Source organism: Ambystoma mexicanum, chromosome 7p (assembly GCF_040938575.1).
Source record: "Ambystoma mexicanum isolate Mex_15411 chromosome 7p, UKY_AmexF1_1, whole genome shotgun sequence".
Classification (NCBI taxonomy): domain Eukaryota; kingdom Metazoa; phylum Chordata; class Amphibia; order Caudata; family Ambystomatidae; genus Ambystoma; species Ambystoma mexicanum.
Window position 1 is genome coordinate 381,887,625 of NC_090939.1, and position 25,133 is coordinate 381,912,757.

General features: G+C 46.2%; 1 protein-coding gene and 1 long non-coding RNA gene across 4 annotated transcripts in view; one reads left to right on the forward strand and one right to left on the reverse strand.

The window, feature by feature from the left end:
* The window catches only part of LOC138526079 (uncharacterized), a 169,203-nt gene that overhangs the window by 105,017 nt on the left and 39,053 nt on the right, over positions 1-25,133 (reverse strand). The gene's annotated exons all lie outside the window — the stretch shown is intronic.
* The window catches only part of SAMSN1 (SAM domain, SH3 domain and nuclear localization signals 1), a 1,266,558-nt gene continuing 1,256,731 nt past the window's right edge, over positions 15,307-25,133 (forward strand). For both annotated transcript variants that reach the window (XM_069636417.1, XM_069636418.1), the window contains exon 1: positions 15,307-15,443. In XM_069636417.1, coding sequence (XP_069492518.1) covers positions 15,420-15,443 — 24 coding nt within the window. In that variant the 5' untranslated portion in view covers positions 15,307-15,419. The remainder of the gene's footprint in view (positions 15,444-25,133) is intronic.

Here is a 25,133-nt window from a genome sequence, read left to right on the forward strand (position 1 = left end):
TGATGTAATAACGAAAGTATGTACATGTCTGGTACTATTTACAATGAATGTCAGAAGGGTCCATGATCCAAAAACAAAAGGAAACTTACCTAAAACCCTATCTAAAATACAACTATATACAAAAAGTGGAGCAAAGTCTGTGAACTCCAAATAATAATAAAATCCAAATATAACCTAAACCTAAATAACTATAAACAAAGGCGGCGGGCAAGTCCGACAGCTCACTTTTTGATGCCCCGGGCCAGGGCATCATCGAACTCCACGTCGATGTTCCAGAGGCGGGCCTCTTCCCTGCCCTTGAGATCTCGCAGGGATGCAGCCATGGCCTTCTCCAACTCCATGCGAGTTGCCTCGAGGCACTCAGCCCACCTCGAGGCAACTCGCCCTGTGCATGGAGTACTCCGCCCTGCCCATTGTGAGCCGTGCCCTCTCCGCCAGCCGCCACTCCGCACCTATTCGCTGGCACAACCGCTGCCACACGGAAGGCACTCCCAATCCTGGGTCCTCCTGCCCACTAGCCGAGGCCTGCCCCGATGATGTAGAGGGGCCCCGAAGCCACATTCCTCCTACGCCGAGCTTGCTGCTGCCTTTCTGCTGCATGCCGCCGCCGCCACGACTGCCTCCGGGTAGATGGCAAAACCCGGGACTGTCTTGCTGGTGCCCTGCTTGTATGTACCTGCACATAATCCGTTGCCAGGGATCCAGTTGCTGGGGTGACCACCTGTGCTGGAGCTCCGAATCCCGACTGTGGCAGGGATGGGATCTCCACCAGGCTGGCTACGTTGGTTGGGCAGGTCCACAGGAGGCCCTGGTGGCATCTGGGCTGGAAGACGGCATGGAGAACGACTGGAGTATAGTGTGCACAGAGGAGGAGAGGGCTGCAAGACTGGCCGACACATGGAGGAAACCCCCGACCATGATCCCTCCCAACTGGGCCATGTTGGCACACATCTCTTTGTGATGACGAGCATGGTCCCCACAGGAAGCATGCACGTCATCACGAATGTCAAGTGTGCGCAACGCAACACCAATCAGGACGGACTCAATCCTGTCACGGGTCCCCACATCCGCAGATAGAGGAGTGCCAGATGACGTGGATCTCCCCCCTGGGCATGGGGCAGGGCGTCCCGGCTGGTGCATGGTGATGCAGTCACAGTGTCAGGGACAGTGACATGCACAGGCCCCCCCGCTGCAACCTGTGCTGCCTCCTGCCCCTGGACTGCACCACTTGCACCAGTAGTACCACCCCCACCAGGCCCCATGTGCGGCTCTGTAGAGGCCTCCTCCTCCTCCATACACACCACCAACCTAGATGGCTCCACACCGTCTTCCGCCGTCGCAAGCCCCTGTGGGGGCTCACCCGCCCCTTCCTCTGCAGCCGTAGTGGCTGACACGGCACCAGTCCCCTCGCTCCCAGATTATGGAATTTCCTGGGAGGGTGACTGGGCCTTGCATCGCCGGCCGGTGGAGGCATCCCTGCCGCTTTCCTCCACAGCGCTGTCTCTGCCCTCTTCTTCACTCGCCGCTGTGTAAGGGGAGACATTGAACACAAGCATCAGGGTACTGTACAATAGTCCCCTAGACAGAAAGCAATAGCACATGAGTGGCACTGTCAAATGTCACTTTCATCATGTCCCTCTACAACAAATGGGTCAGTGCAGGCAACACACATGCAGGAACAGGCATGGCACATGCAACAAACATTTGCATCCATGTCCAAGGCACCCTAGAAACATCCAATGGTGGGCTGAAACTCACATGCATAATAGGACATGCTGATCACATGCACACACATCACCGGAGGGTCATGCATCTGGCCCCGTATACCCCCAGACACAGTGGATACAAGGATGACTAGGCTGTATCAGTGAATCAGCACATCGTCACGGACATGTATCATGCATCCATGACATTGACCAGTCACTCACACACTACTCAGACACACGGACATGTACACCATGCATGTGCATGACAGCAACACCCATTCTCACACCCCAAACATGTCCAAGTACAAACACAGGCATGCATACATGTGTGCATTCCGCATGCTGCTCTGCATGATGCATGGTAATGCATGCACCATCCATCTGGGTCACGCCTGACTGAACTTACATGCAGCACCATCATGTCCCTGCACACACACATCCATACATGACCCATGTCACACATACAACAAGTAGCCAACTACCAGCACACTGCAACATGCACTGTTTAAAACAGGAATGCATGGGCACTTAGGGCTCGACTCCGCGCGGGCCTGCATCCTGAGGATCTGGTGATGAAGCACTGGGCGAATGCGCTCCAGGACCCTCATCTGCTGGGTGGTAAGGTGGACCCGGCGCCCCACTGCATACGCTGCATCCAAGAGGCACCAGGCCTTCTTGGGGGTCCTGGACTTGTAGTCCTCCCAGCACTTCTGGACGTGTTTGATGTGGCAGGGTGCCACCCCCTCCGCGTTGATGGCACCCACTATGTCCTTTCAGATCCTCTTCCGTCCTTCCTTGTCGTTGCGCGATGGTGTGAAGATGGTATCAGAATGCCCCAGGACTTGCTCCACCAGGATGCCAACTTCATTGCCCTGTTAGACTACATTTCCCAGCATCACTAGGTATATTTTGGAAGTCCAGGCGCTTCAGCGCCAGCACTTCTGGGATGTGCCGGTCTTCACCGGTCATGCTGCGGCTCTCCTCTTAAGCCGCTTGTCTCCCTCATTCCCTGCTTCTCTTACAGGTAACAAGGGCTTTTCCCAAAGGCAGCATTTGTCAGACAGCTGACACGTGATCCTAACCAGCCACGAAGTGCTTGCCTCTAAATTTACCTTTTGTACTGAATTTGCAGCTTTGCTATTTTATTGTACAACTGCATAATAGAATGCTGCTAGTGCTGTTTTCTTTTCCTACTGTGGTGTGCTTGTCAGAGAGCAAAGAACTCTCACGTATGGCTGCTATTTTGTGCATATTGTGCCTGTGCTGTAGCCCTGTTAGACTACATTTCTCAGCCTGTGCTGTAGTCCTGTTAGACTATATTTCTCAGCATCACTAGGTATATTTTGGAAGACCAGGCGCTTCAGCACCGGCGCTTCTGGGACGTGCCGGTCTTCACCGGTCATCACCGCAGCTCGCCGGGTCGCTGGCTCCTACTCTCTTCTAGGCTCCTGCGCTCTCCTTAAACTTTGACGTCAAACAACTTCACTAGTAAGTCCTATTCTTTTAACACACTTTCAGTGGACTTAGTGAGAGGTGTGTACTATACTTAACCATGTGCCTAGACAAAACAGCGCATACTACTAGTGAATCTGCTTCTAACATCGCGCCTTTGTTAGTACTGTCCCTTTCCTTGCTTAACACTCAATCTCTCGACAAACATGGCATCGAAATTGCATACCATGTCAATGATTGCAACCCTGACTTTTTCGGTATTACTGAAACATGACTCAATTCCAACTTGCCTACTCAAGCAACTCTCTCAACCCCAGATGAATACACTCTCTTTAGAGCAGATCGCTCTCAGGGCAAAGGTAGCGAGTGGCACTTATGTGCAAATCCAGTCTAAATTGTCATGTACTACCACACAATTCACCTGATGGTTGCGAATCCTTGTGGGTAAAAATTAAGACGTCCTTTAATACCTCTCTTAATGTACTCACCATATATCGGCCACCCAAGGACATGCCCCTTTTCGAAGAACAACTCATTGACCTCATAACACAAATCGGTCAAAGTAAAAGCCCTCTTATCATCATGGGCGATCTTAACTACTGGGCCAACGACCATCTTGACAAACTAGGACTCAGTTAGAGGACTCAATCACCTCTATTGGACTAACCCAGTGGATTAAAACACCCACACAAAAGAGTGGACACACCCTTGACTGGCTTATTTCACAAAACGCTATTATTTCAGACATCTTGGTTACACCATGTATATGGTCTGATCACTCTCTTATCCAGGCAAAAATCTCACTACCAGGTCCTCCAAATAAATTCAACAACAACCCATGCCTGCAAAAACTAACTCGTAATTTGAAAAACATTACATCTCCTAAATTCTCATCCCTAGTAGCATCCAAGCTTCAACCTATAACTGACTTAGCAGACTCCTCCGCCTTAGTTAACCACTTGACACTCTCTATCAAACAAGCTGTAAATGAACTAGCAACCATGAAAATGAAATCCATCAAGCCTGAAACTATAAAAAACACCTGGTTCTCAAATGACATTTTTAGAGCCAGACAAAACAAAAGGGCTCTGGAAAGGTCCTGGACAAGGAACCCTAACAACAACACACTAGATGCCTACAAAAAATCCACCCATGAATACAAGAAACTTATCACTAATGCCAAAGCCACACATTACAATAAAAGATGTATAAATGCTAAATCCAATGTTGGTGTACTGTTTAAAAACCTATCTGATTTTTCAGGACCAGCCTCCACCTTCCAATAACCTAACTAAAGACTCCAAATGGTATCTGGACATCCATGATGCTTTCCTTTTGAAAATGGACTCTCGTAAAGACAAAATCAATAAAGCCCTTAGCAACGTAACACAGCCACTGCCCACGAAAAATGCCAAGCACCTCAATAACAATGAAGATAAAATACCCAAATTCTCCTTTTCCCACTATTCTGAAAAGGAAGTGCTCATGGTCATACAAGACCTTAAATCTACTTCCTGCCCTGGTGACGACTGTCCCACGAACATTTTCAAAGAATCGACTGACTTGCTAGTACCCTGGATCACCAACTTGATAAACCTATCTTTTGATGAAGTTGTGGTACCAGATGTGCTAAAATCAGCTTAGATAACACCCTTGCTGAAAAAAGAAAATGTAGACCCCACCAACAACGATAATTATAGGCCAATAACCAAGGTGCCTTTTATACTGAAGATACTGGACAAACTGGCCTACAAACAACTCCAGGCTTATGTTGAAGAACACAAGATCCTCGCACTCGACAGTCAGGTTATAGGGCTCGGCATGGTACTGAAACAGCCATGCTCAACCTTAAGTCCACACTGGCGAGCATCGCTGACAAGAATCAAGCTGCACTCCTGATGCTTCTTGACCTCTCAGCAGCCTTTGATCTGGTAGATCACAGCTTACTAGTGACAAGGCTCGAAGAGGTCGCAAATTGTTCCTCTAAGGCATCTAACTGGATCGCCTCCTTTCTGGGCCCTCGCATGGTTAGGGTTTTTGTAGGGAGTCACCACTCCACTCCTATCTCTCAAACCTGTGGTGTCCCACAAGGCTCCTGCCTGTCACCACTGCTTTTTAATTTGTTAATTCGCCCTCTCCTGGACCTCTTAAACAAACTTGGTGCTCAGTATACCAACTACGCAGATCACACACAGGTGGTCATACAGCTTAGTGGTTAGTACAGAAATGATGTTGAGGCCATCAATAACATCTACAAAGCCATCCAGCATTGGATGGCTTGTAACTGTCTAGCCTTAAACAACAATAAAACCGAACTAATGATAGTATCCTCCAAGAACACCCGGAGCAAACTAGATACTGATTAATCCAACTTCGTTATTGCAGGCAACATCATCACAGTCCAGAGGAAGGTAAAAACTCTGGGAGTTGTCTTAGACGACGAATTATCCATGAAGCCGCATGTCTCTTACATCAGGTCTAGCTGCAGACTGATCAATAAGCGAATCAATTACATCTGTCCATTTCTAACAGCCGAAAACTGTGCTCTTCTATCCACGGCGTTGACAAACTCCAGACTGGACTATTGCAATAGCCTATTGTGTGGTACTACTGCCGCAAATATCCAATCCTTACAAGTGGGCCAGAACAATGTCATGCGGACCATTTTCACTCAATCTCGTCGCTCCCATATCTCCATCTTCAGGAAGAAGCGTCATTGGCTACCAGTCAAAAATCGCATTACACATAAAATGCTCACTACGACACATAAATGCCTCTCTTTCAGCAGTCCCATCTACTTGTCTGAACGCATTAACATCAAGAGCAATGGAAGAAATCTTCGTTCATCCTCTGCCACAGTCCTTGCTTCCCCCAGATTTAAGAACGCAAAATTTGGAGCCACCACGCTTGACATTCAGGGCCCTCTACTTTGGAATGCTCTGCCGTCAGGGCTACGACAAATCAAAAACGACCTCCTATTTAAAAAAGCCATAAAAACTTACCTTTTTTAACATGGAGTAATCCTTATGACCCCTTTCTGATCCTGCTTGCTCTCTCTTGTTGTCCTGTCTATGTCTGTGTTTTTTGTGCGCCCTGAGGCCTACGGGCATGCAGCACGTTATAAGAATTAAAATAAATAAATAAATAGATATAAATATAAATAAATTAGCACTGAAGCTGGCAGCCCTCTGCCTCCCTGCTGGGGGGTTGCCACTGGTGCCGGAGGGTTTTGTGTTGGACATGGCAACCCCCGAGGCAGGTGTGGGTGGGCAACTGGGTCCTGGGTCTGGGCTGTGGTGCGATGGGATACCAGTCAGGAGTCTTCTGTTCCAGCAGGGGTGGTCACAGCAACTGGACCTGTGCAGATGGCTGATGTGCAGGCACCAAATGGCAGGGCACTGTTGGCAGCAGGCAGGCAGGCAGGCAGGCAGGCAGCAGCAGATATCTTGTAGGAAGCTCCCCGGCGGTCTGGGGGGCAGGAAAATGGCCTTCTGGGCAGGAGCGTGGTCTTCCGTGTGTTGTTGTGTGGCCAGCTTGATGCAGCATGAAATGGCACGTGAAAAAACAGCACGCCAGCATGTAATTCGAGGAAAGGACCTTAGCCCGCAAGTGCGTAAGTGACGTAATGCGCGCAGTCGTTTCCTTCTGCACGTGTTAATGGTCCGCGCGGGTCTGCAGCATGCTGTACGTGCTTTCAGTGGAGACCGACGTGTGTGTTTTTCCTACTTTGGGGTTCACACATGATTACTTCACAGCGGTTACAGTGCCTACGCGTATTTCTTTTCCACGCAGACGGTGAGTCACGCATGCTATTGCACGCTATTTTTCCCACAGAAAGGGCCCCTGTTTGTCATGTACCCCATTTATTGAGGTCATAGTAGCCTGCGTGTTAATCGCGTATGCTTTTTTTGTGTTCCTGGGTGCCACAGCGTACTGCGTGAGGTTTTTTTACATGCACGCGGGCTCCAGGAGTTGTGTATACATTATTCTTGTATTTTTGGGGTGCCTGAGCATTGCGTGAACGTCATTTATCCCCAGGGTCCACAGGCAGCCTTGCAGGAGCACAGGGGTGCATCTACCATCATGTAGCCTGCCCCCTTCACCCCAATTGACCATGACAACTGTTCAGTGCAGCTCCCATTGACATTGTTACATCTGTGCCATGGTTGTGAGGCCGCCAAAGGTTATGGGGGGCTCAGCTGGGTGTTCTGCCGGTGTTGGGAGTGGTCGGGCATGTGGCCGGGGTGACCAGGGAGTACGTGGAGTCCAGGGTGGCCAGGGTGGCCGTAGAGCGGGAAGAGGCAGGGGTGCACCACAGGGGCAGGATGTCCAACCACATGCTGGTGTAGCCATGCCACCAACCCCTGCGGCTCCAGGTGATGCTGCTGTTGCATCCGACCCTGGCACCCTTGCGACCCGACAGTAAGTAACATGTGCTGACACAGGCTGTAGGGCATTTTGTATAGATTTGGGGCCTAGCAGTATTTTCTTACTGCCAAAATGAAAATAATTCAGTGATAATCACTCTTTGCATTCAGATTAGATTTGGTATATAGTACTACTGTATACATATATTATTTCAGCACACTGATACATTTAGTGGTATATATTATGTTGGTATGCGTTATTGGTGGTATTTCTGGTGAGCATAATTCCTTTGTTTTATATGTGGCCCCAATATCCAGAACCCCTTATTTTTGCTTAGTTTGTTCGTGTGATCACCAGAGAGGCCTCAGGCTTACATTTCAGGAACACCACATTTTCAATTGGAGTGCCACCATGGGCTGTCCTCACTGGCTTATCTACGGCAGCGAGCTAACATGTGGTATTCATCACCAACTTATCTACATCGGTGAACTATGTCCAGGGCCTCTCTTTCTGCTGACTCATGTACCTCCAGCAGCAGTCTATTTCATTATGTTATTATTATGTTCCGTTCAGAAAACATACACTTATATACTGAATGGAATCATGCACACAGCTACCGCTAAGTCTTATTTTTAGCTAGCTTAAAAATGACAATTGCACTGTCTAAACCGCTCCCCATATTATCAGTACTGTAATGGTAGATGCACAAATAAAAGAGAAAAATAAAACACACTATCCGTCTGCTTTCAGATATTTTTTGTGTATTATAAAAATTTGCATTTCAACACGATCTTACTCTTTTTACAGAAATAAATGGAAATTGCACAGTAACAACCTTATCTGTAACAAAATGAGAAGAGAGTGGCGAGAACATATTCAATTCGCAACATTAAACATGTTGATAAAACACTGGAGTTCCCTCTTCCACGATGACTGAATAGATTCGCACACATACACACTGCCCCCACACTCTGTAATATAATTACCAGGCCTGTTCAGCATGTGAAATTCGTCGGCTGGTCGCCTTCTGGAATTGGTTCAATGAATTCTTCTTAAATCACCCCAGCAAGGACGGGCATCTGCCGTCGCTCAAACCGGGGCTTATTGACTGGAAATCCTAGTCTCTGCACAGTGCACTGGGATCTGCTTTTTCAATCAGGAAAATCCCTAGCCACCAGCCAGGTCTTTCTCCCAGCTGTGTAAAAAGTCTTTTCCCTCTTCTTCCCCGAGATTCATTAGCAAAGCTCTGTTACAGCCTGCCAAACGAGTTCAACCAATGAAATTCTATCATGTCCTACCCTCCATTTCTTTAACAATGGCTTGGCTTATACAGTTGCAACTATAACCAAACTGATTTCCTGCTTATTCGAGTCTTTGCTTCCTGCAAATACTCTGGACAGAGCGCAGATAGAAGCAAAGAAAAAAAAATCTGGATGCGCGTTTAAAATGACTTTCAGAGCCTGTCATTTTCCATCTCATTTTGCACTGGAGAACACATAATATTATTAATGAGTTATAATCGTTAGTATTGTTAATGAGGTTAGTTCATTAATCCTCAAATGTGTCTCCTGCAACAGAGGAATTTCAGGTGAGAAAAAAAATATATGCTTTTAACTGCGAAAAAAAAATTATTTGCATTTTAGATGTAGAAATCATTTTTGACTGAATAGCCTGTTTTCATTTACATGTCCATGTCATACTGGCAACACATGCCTTGCTGTACCGCATTATAGCAATGCACCAAACCCATGCAGTGGTGTTGCATGAAAAAAAATGCTAAATACTCTTACAGGGCCCACCGGTAGTGGTAGCTGCAGGCGCAGCTGTGGCGACCACCACACAGCCCGCCACCTGCCAGGGTTAATCGTAATATGGCAGTACGGTATGGACGGTGCCAGTGACGTACCGGCACCGTCTATGGCGTACCGCCATACTCATGATGACCCCATTTGTATGTGTGGGATATTTTTGCCAAGTGAGTTCATGAGGTCACATGTCAGGTGTGAATGTCTCATGCCTGTTGACATTTCTCACGTTGCACTTAAAGAAGGTTGTGATATGTGTTGTACATTTGGTTGGCTGTTCAGCTGTTGCATGCCATGGCATGGCATGGAGGACAGGGGTCATGGGTGTTGGGAGGGTTTGGGTCACATACCAGTGATTTACATGGCCTGTTTTGCAGGGGGTTGGTGGGATATGCACCTTGCATGTGTTCCTTTTGGTCACACAGGATTGGTTATGTTTAAGTAGCTAGCGATGCACACAATGTAGCACTTCTGTGGAAACATTCTCAGGGTGGGAAGGTTGTGACAGTTGACTGTCTGTTTGTCATCATCGATTGTCACCTGGTATGTGCCAAGCCTGTGTGCACTCCGCAGGGGTGGGAGTTTAGGTGAAAAATGTGGCCACAAGCTGGGACCGGGCTGCCTCGCCACGTGCCCTTTCCCCTCCCATGAGCAGTGCCTGTGCCTGGGATTGTGGGGGCACCACCATGTCCACCGATACGCCCCGCCGTGTTGCAACATTGTGCAGGACACATGCTGCCCAGTGATCCTGCACACTACTGGGGGTGCATATAGTAGCTACCTGCCAAAGCGGTCAAGGGAGCGGAAGCGTGACTTGAGCACTCCGAATGAGCGCTCCACCATGCCCTTGGTTGCAATATGGGCTGCGTTGTATCGTACCTGGGGTGGTGTGGTGGGGTTCCATATTGGCGTCATCATGTGGTTGCTCAGAGGGTAGGCACTTTCCCCAGGGAAGGTGATGATGGTTGTCATTAGTTGGGTTTGTGTATTTGTCTGTGTGTGACATGCATGCATTTGCACAGACATTTGTACTCACCAATGAGCCATGTGTCACCATGCTTTCCCGCTTCCAGGTCCCCGCTCAGGGCGGACATTCTGTATATGAAACTGCCATGGGTAGACACAGGATAGTTTGCATAGACAGAGGTGATGATTCCATGGGCATCACATATAACCTGTACGTACATGGAATTCCAGTGCTAGCGGTTGCGGTAGATGTTCTCAGTGGCCCTAGGTGGACGTAGGGCCACATGGTTGCAATATATGGCGCCAAGCGCTTTGGGGAAGTGTGCCACCCTGTAAAAGTTCTGGACCACGGCCTATCTTTCTATTGGAGTTCTGGGCATGTATATGTGCCTGCAGACTGAGGAGCGTGCAGTGATGATTCCCCAACCTGGTGTAGGCAGCGTGACTGCGTGGGCTGTGAGACACCCCCAACTATGGCAGTTGTCCGCTGAAATGACCCAGTGGCCAAAAAATGCAGGACATTGAGCACCTTTTCCAAGGGGCTTAGTGCTTGGGAGCAAAAGGTGGGTGATGTGAGGTCATCCTCCCACTCAGTGACCAGGTCTAGGATGATACGAGGTTGAAACCTATACCTGCCATAGACCTGGTCATCAGGCATCCCAAAAAGGCTGGTCCTGGGCAAAAAAATGCGGGGCCTGGCTATTCTCCTCCTCCTGCGGTGTCCCACGATCAGTGCTGCGAGAAATGGGACATTCATCATAGCTGTATATACGTGTTTGTTGTTTGCGCGCACTTTTATACTGCGCAGGGACGCTTCCGCCTGCCTTCGTGTGGCGGACGTGTCTTTTGGTGTGCGTGTATTTCCCCTATTCGATTCCATTAATATGTGTAGTTTTGTGAGCGTGTGGGCGTTCTGTGTATTTCCTAGCAGTACTTCCCCAGTTATGCCCTCATTTTCACACGTTGTTCCCTATTCCGCGTGTTCCACCCCCTTTTTTGTGCGTGCGCTACACGTTGCGCACTTTCGCTGTGTGCGTCGTGCACAGCGTTCGGGATGTCGCAGTGACGTGTGCCACGCACAGATTTGGCGCACACGCCGGGAAAAACACGCGCAGGGCCTTCCATGATTCGCACGCGTGTGATTCGCACACGTGCGCTAGCTTTTTCACGCTTGCGCCAGCTTGCGCCACATATTTTGGCGCACATTTATTCCATGAATTACCCCCTAAGTGTTCTTTCTATGACTCGTTTTCTGTAAGACTTTGTGATGTTTTAATCTGTGTTCTTTTTTTTCTTTTTGCTTTTTTTAAATTGTATTCTTTTTTTTAATTTTGCTGATTGACTGTACCTAATTCTCTGAAAATTGTTAAAGGTTGACTTGTTTAACCAATTTAAAAAAAAAGATTCACAGATTATTAGCTTCCTTTGTGTCTTGACCATGTGAGGTCCAATCCATCTAGTCTTTGGACCTGGGTGACCACTTATTGGGCATATGAAACTGGTAAGGTTTGTCTCACCGTTGGCATTTAAGGCCATTCCACAGAAGGCGTGTCCACCTCTAGGGAAACATGCAAGTGTGTTTCCTTGACCTCCATATATCAGGCAAACACTTTGCATTGCCTGGCACCGTCATTTTCTAATACAAGTTGTCTATGAGGCTCCTATTCGCTCTTTGGATCAATTGTTCCAGAGTGTATCTGCCACTGATGTGTGATTGTTATTCAGCAAAGTGTTCACTAGTGTTGCAGTTTATCATTCCTCTGTGTGACTTTGCACCATATCACTTGTACTACTTTGCATTACCTTATAGTTTGGCCTGGGACAAGGAAGAAAGACAACAGGGCACTTCTTTGATAACTCTACCCTGGCTTGTTCCTGTCCTGCTCCAAGCCTCCTGTTGCTACGGATATTTTGTGGTGCTGGTACTACATTGTCTACATCTGGTGGTTAACTTAGAGTAATTCTTTAGCCCCTTCCCTGACGGGGGAGTAAACATTTGTGTTTACCGTTAGGGAATGAGGTCCCTTTGTCTGGGTTGGGCTCATTAATTGAGACTGAAACAAGGAACAGTTGGACTCAGAAGCCAGAATAATGGAGATTACCAGTAAGTAATCAAAGCATTGGCCCATCCTCCATTCCCCACAATTTAAGAAGCAGAGCGACCATGATGGCAGTGTTGACGAATTGCCTCCATTGCCCATTAGTGGGGTGGAACTGCGGGGGATTCCGTTATATCAGAGCTCAAGATTGCTCTGGTGGCCTCATGCTCCCTGCATTCCTAGGCCCATGGGAACCATGGGGAGGAAGGAGATACATGTTCAGCAGCACATTTAAATGGGAAGTTCTCTTTGTGCACCCCAGAAGTCGGGGTGAGCAGGGGGTCAATCATTATCAGCTGGTAAGAATAGCATTGCTGTGTTTGTACCCAAACGCCCCTCCCCAGTCCTGCAACACAGTGCCTTCTTCCATCATACTTGCTGGTTTGATATAAACAAAAAAGTGATTTTGTGTTATTGGAACGTCACATTTTCCTCACATGCTGTACACTTACAAATTATGGCTGTATCATAGAATGGCTGCAAACTGCTGATATTATTACATATTTTTTTTTCTGTTGTATGTCTTTAAGTCTTACCATAACAAAACTCATAATAGTGTTTTGTAGAGCGGCATAGCTTTGTATTTTGTTGCTTGTAGTTAGAATGGGGAAACATCTCTTCAATTGTTTTGCGTAACATGTTTCTACAAGTATTAATACATTTGTCAGGTTCGTTTATAATGTGATTTGTGTACTTTTCAAGCCATCTGTCTATGAAGCAGTATTCTTTTATCTTTTGCATTGTGTACATAGATGAACAGATATTTGGATGAGAGCTGAGGATATATGTGTCCAAGTCAGTAAAGTGCAAGCTGTGCTTTACACTGTGTGATCCTGAGCAAATAATGTTTATCTCACTGTGTCATAACTGCCAAATTGGGATGCAGGTGCAGCTTTGTGTTATAGAAAGTTGTGGGAAGGACTCCACTTATAGGTGTTGTGTTTTATGGTGTGGTGGCAAGAGAGCAGGTATGGGTTATGTGTAATGCTGGTGGTGAGACAAGGAGCCATGTATGGTTCTTGTGGTCTAGAGGATCGTTGTGACAGGAAAACACGTACAGTTTTTATGTTGTGGGTGTTGGGAGACAAACCACAAGGTATAAGTGTTGGGTTTCCGTGGTGGAGAGGGAGTAGGCCAGTTAAGAGTCTATCACTGACTTAGCTCGTGTTTGGCTCTTAAAGGAAAGCAGGACCCCCAGACTCGGCAATGTCTCGGCTCTACCCATGAATTATTTGGCCCCTACAACTATCCATTTAGTTTGGTCAAATCAAGAGCATTTGGTTGGAGAAAGGGAACCTTAATTTACATTGGATTGGCCAGCCATGATATGGCTAATAAGTAAATATTGTCAAAATTCGAATTAAGATTCCGAAATTTCTTGTAACAATTATAAGATGCTTTGTAGTGTTCTAGGGACACCCACTTTCGATGTGCTGCCTTTATCGTGTAACTGAGTCACACTAGGTTATTCACCTAGGGTCGCCTTCAGGACCCATGTCCAGACGCGAGGGGGGAAGTGATGATGACAGTGATAACCATGAAGATAGGCAGCCAAGAGACTATCTACATAAATACCTCACTGGTGCAACTCACGCGGTACCTGTGAGCGGGTTTTGCTTGTATGCTTTTTTTTTAATCAGTTAATTTGGCCACATTAGCGTCAGTTCTTCGGCACTGATTTGGCCCCGTTCTATCTTCCATATTGGTTTCCCAGTCTTTGGAGATGCTCTTTATCATTTTCCCACTAGGAGACTCAAAGTCATGTGACAGGCTTGAAGCACCCACACATTCATGTGCTTCCCCGGCCATAGGCACTCTGCCAGTGGGGAAGGGGAGTGTGGCATTTGTGATTCACCCCTTCTGTTTTCATGTGTTTTTAGATTGTCTCATGTTTTCATTGCATGAAATATCAACTTGCGTATGTGTGCAGTGTTCATTGATTTTACAGTACAAATTGACTACACTGTGCATACTTGTATGTACTGCAAACAACACCATCTGAACAAATATACACTGTGTGCACTCTTTGATGAACCCCCATGACTATAGCAGCTTACTCAAAAGTGGTGTTCAGCTCATCCTGCCTTCCCCTCTCCTCCCCCCTCTCACCCTGCAACTGACACGGCGTCAGATGTAAACTTCTGGGGGAGAGGAAGTGTGGTAGGGGAGTGCAGCTTGAGCACTTGAAGACCGAGCAGGTGCACGTGACTGATCCCGTCCTTGCAGTCTGCATATTGCGCTTTAACTTTACAAAAGCAAATAAAACAAAAATAAATAAATAAAATCCGCATTGGATGGCAAGGGGATCCAAACATGGTGATTAACATAGAACAGAAATTGTTAGCCCTAGCTGAACTTTTCCCCTTCGCCATCCAAGCTGCAAGGTGAGCTGCACGTTGCATTGTCTGTGGCACGAGTCGGCTTATTGCATTGTCTGTTGCACGAGTCGGCTTATTTTAATTGTGTCCGTCCCCAAAAAGTGGTGGCCTACGTGGTATTCGGCTCAGACCACACAATCGGTTTTCCATCTAGTGCCAGGCCATGGAGACAGTGGAGAGGTGACGTTGCTTCCTCTTTGGGACTATCTGGTTGAGAAAAAAGAAATACTCAAAGCAGGGGTCACTGGACAAGAACACAGGCGTTGAACCAGGGGCACATCATGTGCACGCAGATATTAAAACTGTCTAGGAACTAAAAAAAAGTTTTCATGAGGTCCTGTGTCACTTTGCATAAACACCATCATTATTCAACAAAGGTTTTCAAGTGCTTTGACAGAGCCGTGGCATTTTGCCCATACCACCCGGCGCGCTGGCCCTTTATCTCCAGCGGGCCCTGCTTGCTCTGGGATGGCCGCTTCATTTAATAATGGCCTCTGAATCCAGTGGATTATTTCAGGGATTGCATCTCGCAGTAATCTCTACACAGAAATATACAAACAGCTGGGCGGCCAGGAGGCGGCATTCCGCTCGCGCACCCTGGCCAAGGCAGACTTCGTATGGACGGGGACTCGCCTTCTGATCAACATGAACCTTTTCTGCTTTTCGCTGGTGAGTCCATTTTCATGTCAATTTCAGGCACATGTGTAAAACTGTAAATTTAAAGTACTCAAGGTACTAACATCGTTCCATAGGTTACGTGCGACGCTCTGAGCAACGGAATCTGCCTAATGAATTGACCATTTAAGGTGACTTAGCTGTGACACATTTGTCAACATATCTATGAATTAACTCTGTATAATATAAATGTTGCTTAGATCAGACAAATAGCATATAGTACATAACATAATAAGGCAATTTATGTATTTGATGTCAGGGTTTGACTTCCCTGTGATTAGATATGTTCATATTGTTCAATGCACACATTCTGCTGGTTATGAACAGAGAACCATAAAGCAAAACCTACAGGTTGAATTGTGTTCCCCCCATCAGTTATGTCATTGATCAATTAGACATGGTTTCTGCTGGATCCAGTTGCTTAAGTGTGGATTTTGAACATCTACTGAACTTTTGATTGTAGTTGTGTGTTTGGTGTTCAAGGTATCCGTTGATTTCAGTAGTTATTTTAGCATAATTGCATAATTGTCTGTGATGCTTTCTGCCACGTGAAAATCATTGTCTATTGTCCCTAAATCCTCTGTCAAAATGGATCTGGTAGAAAGCATTCGGAAATTGCATTCACACCAATGATATAAGATTTGTGGATTTAATGCTTAAGGTATTTTACATCAGCAATACTGCATTATACATTGACCTTATGCAAAACAGCATGTGTTGTGAGAATCTGTACTGCCATGTGATGTTATTGATAAGCCTACCATGCTCTGCTGCCATTTGCACAGTCTCTAGTGTCTAGGTGTTCCGTATCGAGAGCACAGTGGCAGATGTGTGCAAAGGGGAGCCTCGTCACGGTGGTGGTAGGGTGCATTGGCCCAGGGTGTGGCATGAAAGATGGCTGTAGAGGTGTCGAGTTCAAGTTCCATGTGTGCGTGGCTTGCTGGTATACGTTTTGTGTGTTGGAGCATAGAATGTGAGCGTGTTAGTGGAGGGAGCACTCGGAGATGTCGATGGGAACTATGCAAGAGATCATAATATAGCATAAGAACACACAAACTGAGTATGCATACCATCGCAAAGCAGTTAAAGTCACAGAAACACACAGAAGAGGCCTTACAACCAGGTGTCCTCCTTGTGCTCCCAACACTTAACTCTTGCAGACAGGACCCATTTCGCTTTCTCACATTGCCACGGCCAGGCGTTCGCTCTCTCTTGCTGGCCTTACTCTAGCTTGCTCCAATGCTGTGCCCTGTGGCCAGCTGGAACCTCTGCCCATCTGGGCAGGGGTGTTGCTAGTTCTGGAAAAGATCCGGGGCTATGCTTAAATCGGATCTATCGGGACTGGGGGCTAGCTAGCCTTTTGGTTGTAGCCGCCCAGCTTCTATCAGGGGCTACAACCAAAATACTAGGGGCTACAGCCCCCTCAGCCCCCCCCTAGCAATGCCTCTGCATCTGGGTATCAGACTGTGTTCATCAACAGATTGGGACAGGGGCTAGACTCCAGGGAAGGTGGCCCCAGTGTCTCTCACAAGCCTCAAACCCCTCTCACACAGTGCACACAGCCACAGGCCCAAATAAAATCCTTCATAGCCCCACCCACCACCCTTCACCGGTTTTGCAGCCAACTTCAGTTTCGAAATATGCAGTAAAAATGCGCCCGGGGTTCTTTGCGGTTCGACTAGCAGCAGAAATGATAGAAAAAGTTTCAGTCTGGATTCTTCCAAGTGTTCCATGAAGCTGGGTGCAGCATCCCTTAGGCCTAAAGGGGCGTTGCAGCTGCAGGAGGATGAAGTGAAGCATGCCGATAGTGGCCGGGAACGGGTTTGGGCAGGGGATAGGATGGGCCGTCCAGTAACAGTGTGAGGAGGGTGAGTGGGCATCACCAACTATTTTGAGGAAAACCAAATTCATCAAGGTATGTAGATTTCAAAGAGCACTGCACCCACAGGTCTGTTATTCTCCTCCTTTGCTTTCCAGAGACACTCAGGCTTGGGTGCTTGAAGTTATCGACTTTTTGTATTCCTGTTTTTTCTAAACGTCTTGAAGACACAGACGATGAAGGTTTTTATCCTGATTGACAGGCATGCCTCGATGAAGGATGTATTACCAACATGCATTGGCCTGAATGCATGGCTTGCTTCTGTGTCAAATTGTTCAGGGATATTACCGACTTATATGACTCTAGATCATGAGTTATTTGATTTCAAGAATTGGCATACTTTTCTGATTTTGAGTGAGCACACAGTACAAATGGCTTCCCCATAAGTCTCTGGTTGCACAGTCCAGTAACAATGCAATCTCAAACTGCCCAGTATCTCCCTCCCCTTGTGAGGTACTGCTTTATGCCTGAGTTACTAGGAACGTTTTGTTACAAGAGCGAACTCAAGAGCAACTATACAGAACTTATCTATCTTCAGGGCCATCCTTTCAGAGACAGGCAGGGGCTGTCAGGGATTATCATATGCACAATGTATGATCTGGCCCCTCTGGGCATCTCCTGAAGACAGGAAGGAACCGCCTCACCAATCCATAGCTATTCGCACAGCAAAAGGGGGTTACATGTGAGGGGACTTTCTTTTTAGAGAGGGAGAAGCTGACAGATTTGTACCTTAATATTGACAGTTTTAGCCAAGTTGATATGCTGGGATGTGTGTCGACAATTGAACATACTTTAAAGCTGGTTCCAAAAGCTATAAAACAACATGTGTTTTTTCCAGTGGGCAATTTATTGGTTAACTGGTCATTTTCTGCCTTCTTATGACACAGCATCCAGTGGTCCAGGTTTCCGTTGTCTGATTGTGGCTGGTCCATCCCACCTGATATGCCCTGTTTTCTGTTGACAAACTCGGGAGGATAGCTCAGGGGCAACGTGCTCGCCTTGGAAGCAACATGACACGGAGCACCAGAGGTTTGATCCCGGGTCCACGCTTAGAAACCTCTGGGTATTAAGCACATTATAAATAACCTATCATATCAAATCAGTCAAAAGCAGCCTTCAACTTTACCCTCAATTCTACTGAACTTTTTTCTCCTTTTGTTTGTACATGATCTTATTTCTAGTAACAAGTATGACCTTCAGAGTCTCAATCTTTACCCATGTCTCTTCAGTACCATTTTGTCCTATTGTTTGCGCAGGTTTTCCCTTCTTGTGACATGCAGGCCCTTGAAGGTATCAATTATGACCAATTTAGAGGGACAGCTCTGCTGTCTAATGCCAGAACTGGTGCAGTATGTGCAATTTAGAGGGATAGCTTTGCTGTTTGAAGCCATATCCTTTGTGAGTGAAGCTTTCACTGCTGTGGCTCAGGCTGTACTCATTGTGTGTGATAGGCAGCTTGACCTGCTGCGGCCCATGTTATAACCCTCTGTGTGATTGACGCATGGACTGCTGAGGTCCTTGCTGTGCCAATTTCGGATGAGTGAACCTGTCCCTGCTGAGTCCATGCTCTACCTGTTCTGTGAGAGTGAAGCTTCCCCATGCTGTACATTTCTTTGAGATCAAAACTTGCACAGCTGTGGCTCATGCTGTGGCCATTCTGCGTAAGTGACGTGTGAACTGCTGAGTTCCTTGCTGTACCAATTCTGGATGAGTGAACTTTTCCCTACTGAGTCCATGCTGTAGCGGTTCTGTGCAAGGAAAGTTTGCCCTGCGGTCGCCTTTGCAGTACCCATTCCATGTGAGTGATGCTTGCCGTGCAGGGGCCTGTGCTCTACCTGTGCGTGTGAAGCTTGGCCCATTCCCTGCCTGTACTATGGGAGCGACGCTGGCACTACTATGGAGGGGGCTGTACCCATTCTTAGTGAGTGACTCTTGCATTGATAATGACCTTTTTGTACCTGTACTGTGCCTGCACACACATATGCCAACTTCGTTTAGCTTCTTTTGCCAGATGTCAGGTTATGTGTGTGTGTCCCTTATTCCGACACAAGGCCATCTCACCTCGTCAGTAATGGTCAAGCAGCAGAACAAAACCTTTGCTTTGTCGAGGACACTGCATGCTCTAGTGATGGAGTTTTGCAGGAGGTAGTCAGGACAAGCAGTGAATTAGGTATTATGTGATATTTCGGCATTTTGAAGGCCACACACAAAAAAGGCCGTTTTTAGGCTGATGTTGTGCGGCATTCAAATGCAGAAATATCCCATCTCCCAAGTCTTGCTTTGCTTCCTTGCCGCCTCTCTTCTTAGTCCAAAGCATTCCCTGTAACCTCCACCTCAGACATACCGTAACAGACAGACAGTCACACAGTCACACACTCACATTTACACGCTTCCACACCCCTTGTCCCTCCCCCTCGCTCCCCTGCCACAAACACTCCCTCTACTCCCCCACAGACATCCAGATGTACCGACACAGAAACACACACATGCAGAAACAGAAAAAAACACTTACCTGGGACGCACGCAACTACCCTCTTCCGGCCACGCCCGCCTGTCAGCTTCTGTGCGTGTGTGTCAAAAGGCGTGACAGTGGCCCTCATTACGACCCGGCGGAGGACCATGGTGCAATTTGCACCATGGTCCATGGCGCAGAGCTGCCAACTCCGCCATGGGGGTTGGCGGACTTACCGCCCCATTCCGACCTTGGCGGGGCGGTTAGTCCCCAATCCCCATTTACCCTTCCCCATTCCCATTTTTGCCCCATAGGGTATAATGGGAGTGGGGAAGGCGTTAATTACGCCACCGTAGATTACGGTGGTGTAATTAACAAGAGGTCCCGTAGCGCCATGGATTTTTCCGCCCAGAAAATCCGGGCGTAAAAATCACCATGGCGCTACGGAAAGTCGGAATCTGGCGGAGAGGTACGCCATGCATTACGCTGGCGTAAACCCCTCTCCGCCAGGGTCGTAATGAGGGCCAGTCAGATTTAGAAAGACCGCTCCGAATGGTCTCCGAGCGCTCTTTCTAAATTAACCTTTTGCATTTTTGGGTACGTGAAAAGGAAATGTTCACTTAATACCATTAATTAATATTTCTGGAGATGGAATCTGTATCATTGGCATATTCATTATCACATAGAATTAAACTCCTTTTGGATATCTATATACTCTGTCGACGTTACTGCAAACCTTTATAAAAACACGCATTGGCAAAGCCAATAGTTTGGGCTTTTCTGCTAGTATGGGAAAGGCTTTTGCTTGGATTGACTTAATGGCACTACCTGGCATGAGATTGCAACAGCTGGAAAATAGTGATTAACTTGGCATATTATGGCAGAACCTGGCAAATGCCTATCTAACATCTCAATAAAAAATTGTTGGCTTTGTCGTTGCTTGTTTTTAACAGGACTTCAGTGTATGGAAGAGACATACTTTAAGTTGCTGAAAGCACATTTGGTTAAGAAATTTTATTGCACAAGTAGCCATTTGCATCTGTAATTAGACTATTAGCTCCAAGCAGACTGCGCAGCAATAACAGTGGCAGGCTCAAATGTGATCTTATCTTTTGATAGAGCAAGTTGAAATGGATCCCTGAGGACGTGCTTTGGGTGGGGCGGGACAGGTGGTGGTGGAACTGGCCCTAGGGCTTAGCATTACCAGAGGCAGTCAATGGGTGGGTAAATAGCCAAACAACACTCACAAGCTCTGTCCCTGCCTACATTTCATCTCCCTCCTGCCTGTACTCCATTGCAATAGTTTCAGCTTTTAAGTGGTGCAGAAGCACCGCCTGATTGCTCAAAATAATGAGTACATCATGGTGCACACAACAGTGTTTACATTGGAGCATCTGTGCTTCTCATATGCCAGCTGTCAATGTTATATTTAAAGGCATCTTCAGCATAACACATATATCATTAAGACAGCATTGTAAGACGCTATTCACTAATAAGTAAACGGTTTCTTAATTGTAACATGGGCTGTATTTATGATATACAGAAGATGTCTATGGATCCCTCGTGAGGAGCCCACTATAATGCAAATCCCCAGACTGCAGCTTCTGCCTGATATAAGTGGTGTGTGTGTCCTCCCACGAAACCACTATTTGCATTGAGTGCTGTCAGGAGCCACCCCTTGAAAAGCAAAGGAAATCTCGTTTAATGGTGAGAACCCATTCCAAACGAATAAATATTGCTTTGGAGTGGGGAAAAATGCTCACTTGAGTGAGGCAATGTAGGTACTAGATGGTGGAGCAACCTATATTACATAACATACATTAGATTTACTGTTTGCTACCGTTTAACTTTGGTGCCCCCCGGTTTGCCAGGGAACTGCAGTGTTGGAAGTGGCAGCATGCAAGCTGACAAAAGGAAAGTGGACCTGTTTTACAAAATGTTACCATTACCCAGTGCCATTAGGTGGCCTGCAGGGGCCCAGTAGGCCATTGAGGCATGTTATGGGGTCCTGTGGGGATAGCTATAGCCTGCACTACTTCTCAGGGTCCTCATTTTAACCCTTGACTGAACTCCAATTCCCCCAAGAGAACACTGGGAGAATTTGTAAAGGTTCATGGTGCCTCAGACCACCCACATTTGGGTGGTTTGAATTTTGCACAAAGCTTCTTGCTCACCACTAGATCGAAACTCGCAGTCGTTGAGATTTTTAGAAACGTTAGGTAACTGAATTTATATGTTTGAATTGAAGCATATTCATATGTCTAGTCTCTGCCCCCAACCAAAATGATTTAGCCAACTAATTAAATTCACATCAATAAAGGATACACATGGCCTCACTACGAGGTTGGCGGTAACCCCATAACACTGTTACCGCCACCTGACATCCCGGTGCCACCTGGATATTGCAAGAGGTGGCGATACAGTTATTTCACATTCCCATGGAGTCCAATGGGAATGGGGGCACTGAAGCACCAGCTCCATTACTAACAGTGCCAGTGCTTCAGTACATGCCTGAAGGGGTCTAAACTCCTGGCAGGTCAGGCCAGCGGGGAGTTCAGTGACCCCTACCGGCATACTTATAGTTTGGCGGTCTGGAAAGGGTGCCAGTGCGTTGCTACCAGCCCTTTTATTTCCAGACCGCCAAACTGTTAATGAGGCCATAGCCTACTTGGTTTATGCTTCACCACTTTTTATGTTTTTGAAACAAAGGTCAAAAACCAAATAGCCCTCTAACTGGTATTTGCCGATAAAGAGACAACACAGAGTAGATTGTGGTATGCCAAATGTATGGTCACCATGCATTAATTTTGATGTAAAACTGGGAGAAAACCAAGATTAACTGCCAAGCTCTCACTCAAGATTTTTCTCCACATCTCAAAAGGAAACAGCAGTTTTTATAGTCATTGTTATGAAAACTGGTCATTGATTCCATTTACTAAGCTACATAAATACTTCTATATGTCCAACAATAATGTCTGGACAATCCTTTATCTAAGATCACATCCATAAACCATCCCATAAAAATGTGTTACATCATCATGCTTGAATATTATTGGTAGGCTCTAAATTACTTCTGCGGTGAAAAGGACATGGGCTTATCAGTTATCATGTGGTCACACTCTCCGTGAACTGGTGGCATGATGACATGCTTTAGGAAGATGGGAAGAGAGGACAAGCGTATCACCTTTGTTCTTAATTCAATAAACATCCCATGTTATCTTTGGCGTGATGTCGCTGAGTGTCACAGACCACTTCTAATAATTCCGGTCCTGCTTATCCTCCCAACAGTACCCGCGCCATTCTGTTCTTGACACATTTATGAATAACTATTATTATGAATCATTCTGCTTTCACCATGTGTGCTGTAGTTATTTGTATTTTAGCAGTATCTGCGTTTCTCTGTCACGCCTAGCTGATCGCTGAGACATTAATCTGCCAACTACTTATGAAATTTCCTCTTGGGATGTTCAGTTTGTCCCATAGACTTTAATTAGTCTGCCGTGTTATCGCAACTTGATTTACCTTGACAGTTGATGCACACAATGGTATTTTGTTCTGCCATGTAACCCTCACCTACTGAGTCTTGGGCCTTCACATTCTTTTGAGGCAGCTATGTCCAGCTGCCACGCCATTTTCTTGAATTAAATGTATGTATTTAAATAGCATGCTTAACTGGGTCCTCTCTTAAAGTCGCAGTGTTTAATTCTCTGCTGTGTTTGGTGCAGTTTTAAAATGGCAACTGCTTGTCATGTTTTGTTCCTCTGCAGGACACATTTGCTTGTTGTTTACCGGTTTCCTGGTACATACATGTGACATTATTTTTCTCCCTATGGGTATCAGCAACCTTGTCTGCCAACAGTTGTTCTGCACTACTTGTGTAGTTAGTTCCTATCCTGTGTACACGCCTTCTTGTCACCTAATGTATTCTGTTTTAAAACACACTATTTGTGCAAGCTGATGCATTGTCTGTTCCCTAATTTTGTGGCGCAAAATAACTATCCTTTGTGCCAGCTGCATTTCCAGGAGAATTTAAAGTGCAGTTTCAAATGTGTCCATTCTTCAGTGGAGTAACTTTGCTGAAAATGTTGGGGGGGGGCATGACATAAGAAGAAAAGTTGCCCTAGCCAATTGAATGGGGACAAAATGGTGTGCCATGAAAGTTGGGGGGGACAAACATCCCTGCCCCCCCTAAAATTACGTCCATGCTTTTCTTATCTTATAATTTCATTTCTTCTGAGGTAGGCAGGGGGGTAGAGCCTGAACCTGCTCTCTTGTCAATAATTGCCCCTCTACAATTTTAAAATAGTTAACTCCATATGGTAAATATAAAGGTGGTCAGCAAGCACTGTGAAGCCTGTAGATCAAAGGTCAGAAAATGAAAGGAATCACTTGTATGGTAACAACCGTTTTTCAAGCTAAACACTTTGTCATGCATGCAAATGAATGCAAACAAGGTCCACCACATATATTAAATTCATTTTTGCATTGTTTGAAAATAACATAACAACAATGCCAGATTAGTGAAGACTGATACAGTTCAAGTGCAATATAGTGAAAGTGGTGTGGTTTTCGCATGCATCATTAAGCAGGAAATCAGTATAAATATCTAGGTCTGCATAAATGTAATCTCCAGACCCTAGAATCAACTGAACACTAGGTAATTTGATCAGGTCTAACTTCAGATAAAACATTTTTTTTTAAGTTTGAACACATCACTTAAAGGGGGACACATGGTTGCTGCTCAGCAGTAGGTCATTGCAGGAGGCAGGCTTAGTCAATTTGCAGAAGTGGGAACTAAATTGAAGTAGAGTACGAATAGTTGATTAGAAGAAGGGTGATGGAGAGGTATTGAGTGATTGGGGACTGAGACAGTTAGACTTGGGGGTAGGACTTGGGGGTAGGTTTTCATTACACATTTCATCATTACATAGATTTGTGTGGCACGTTCTGTGATTTTAAATTGGTGAAAACGCAAGTGCCATTTAGTGTGAGTTTAGAGAAAGGGAATCTCTTTGAGGGGCTTGTGGGAGACTCACTTTGATCTGCTTTCAGTGGGAAAAGCAGCAGGTACTTCAGTCTGTGCCCTATTCTTGAATGAGTGGATGAAATAGATACTATCTGGTAACACACATGAGGAGGACCATGAATAGATGGGAATCCCTGAGCACAGTTTGTGGGCGATTCATGCTCTCATTACTTTGGTGGAAGGAAGCAGCAGAGATTCATGGAGGCAGTTGTTAACACCAGTCTGTGTTTGTTATTTGAAATAAGTAGATCAAGCATTGTTAAGTATTTCAATCATACCCTGGTCTCAGCCTAGTATGCAGAGCACAGCTAAAACACTTATTGTATT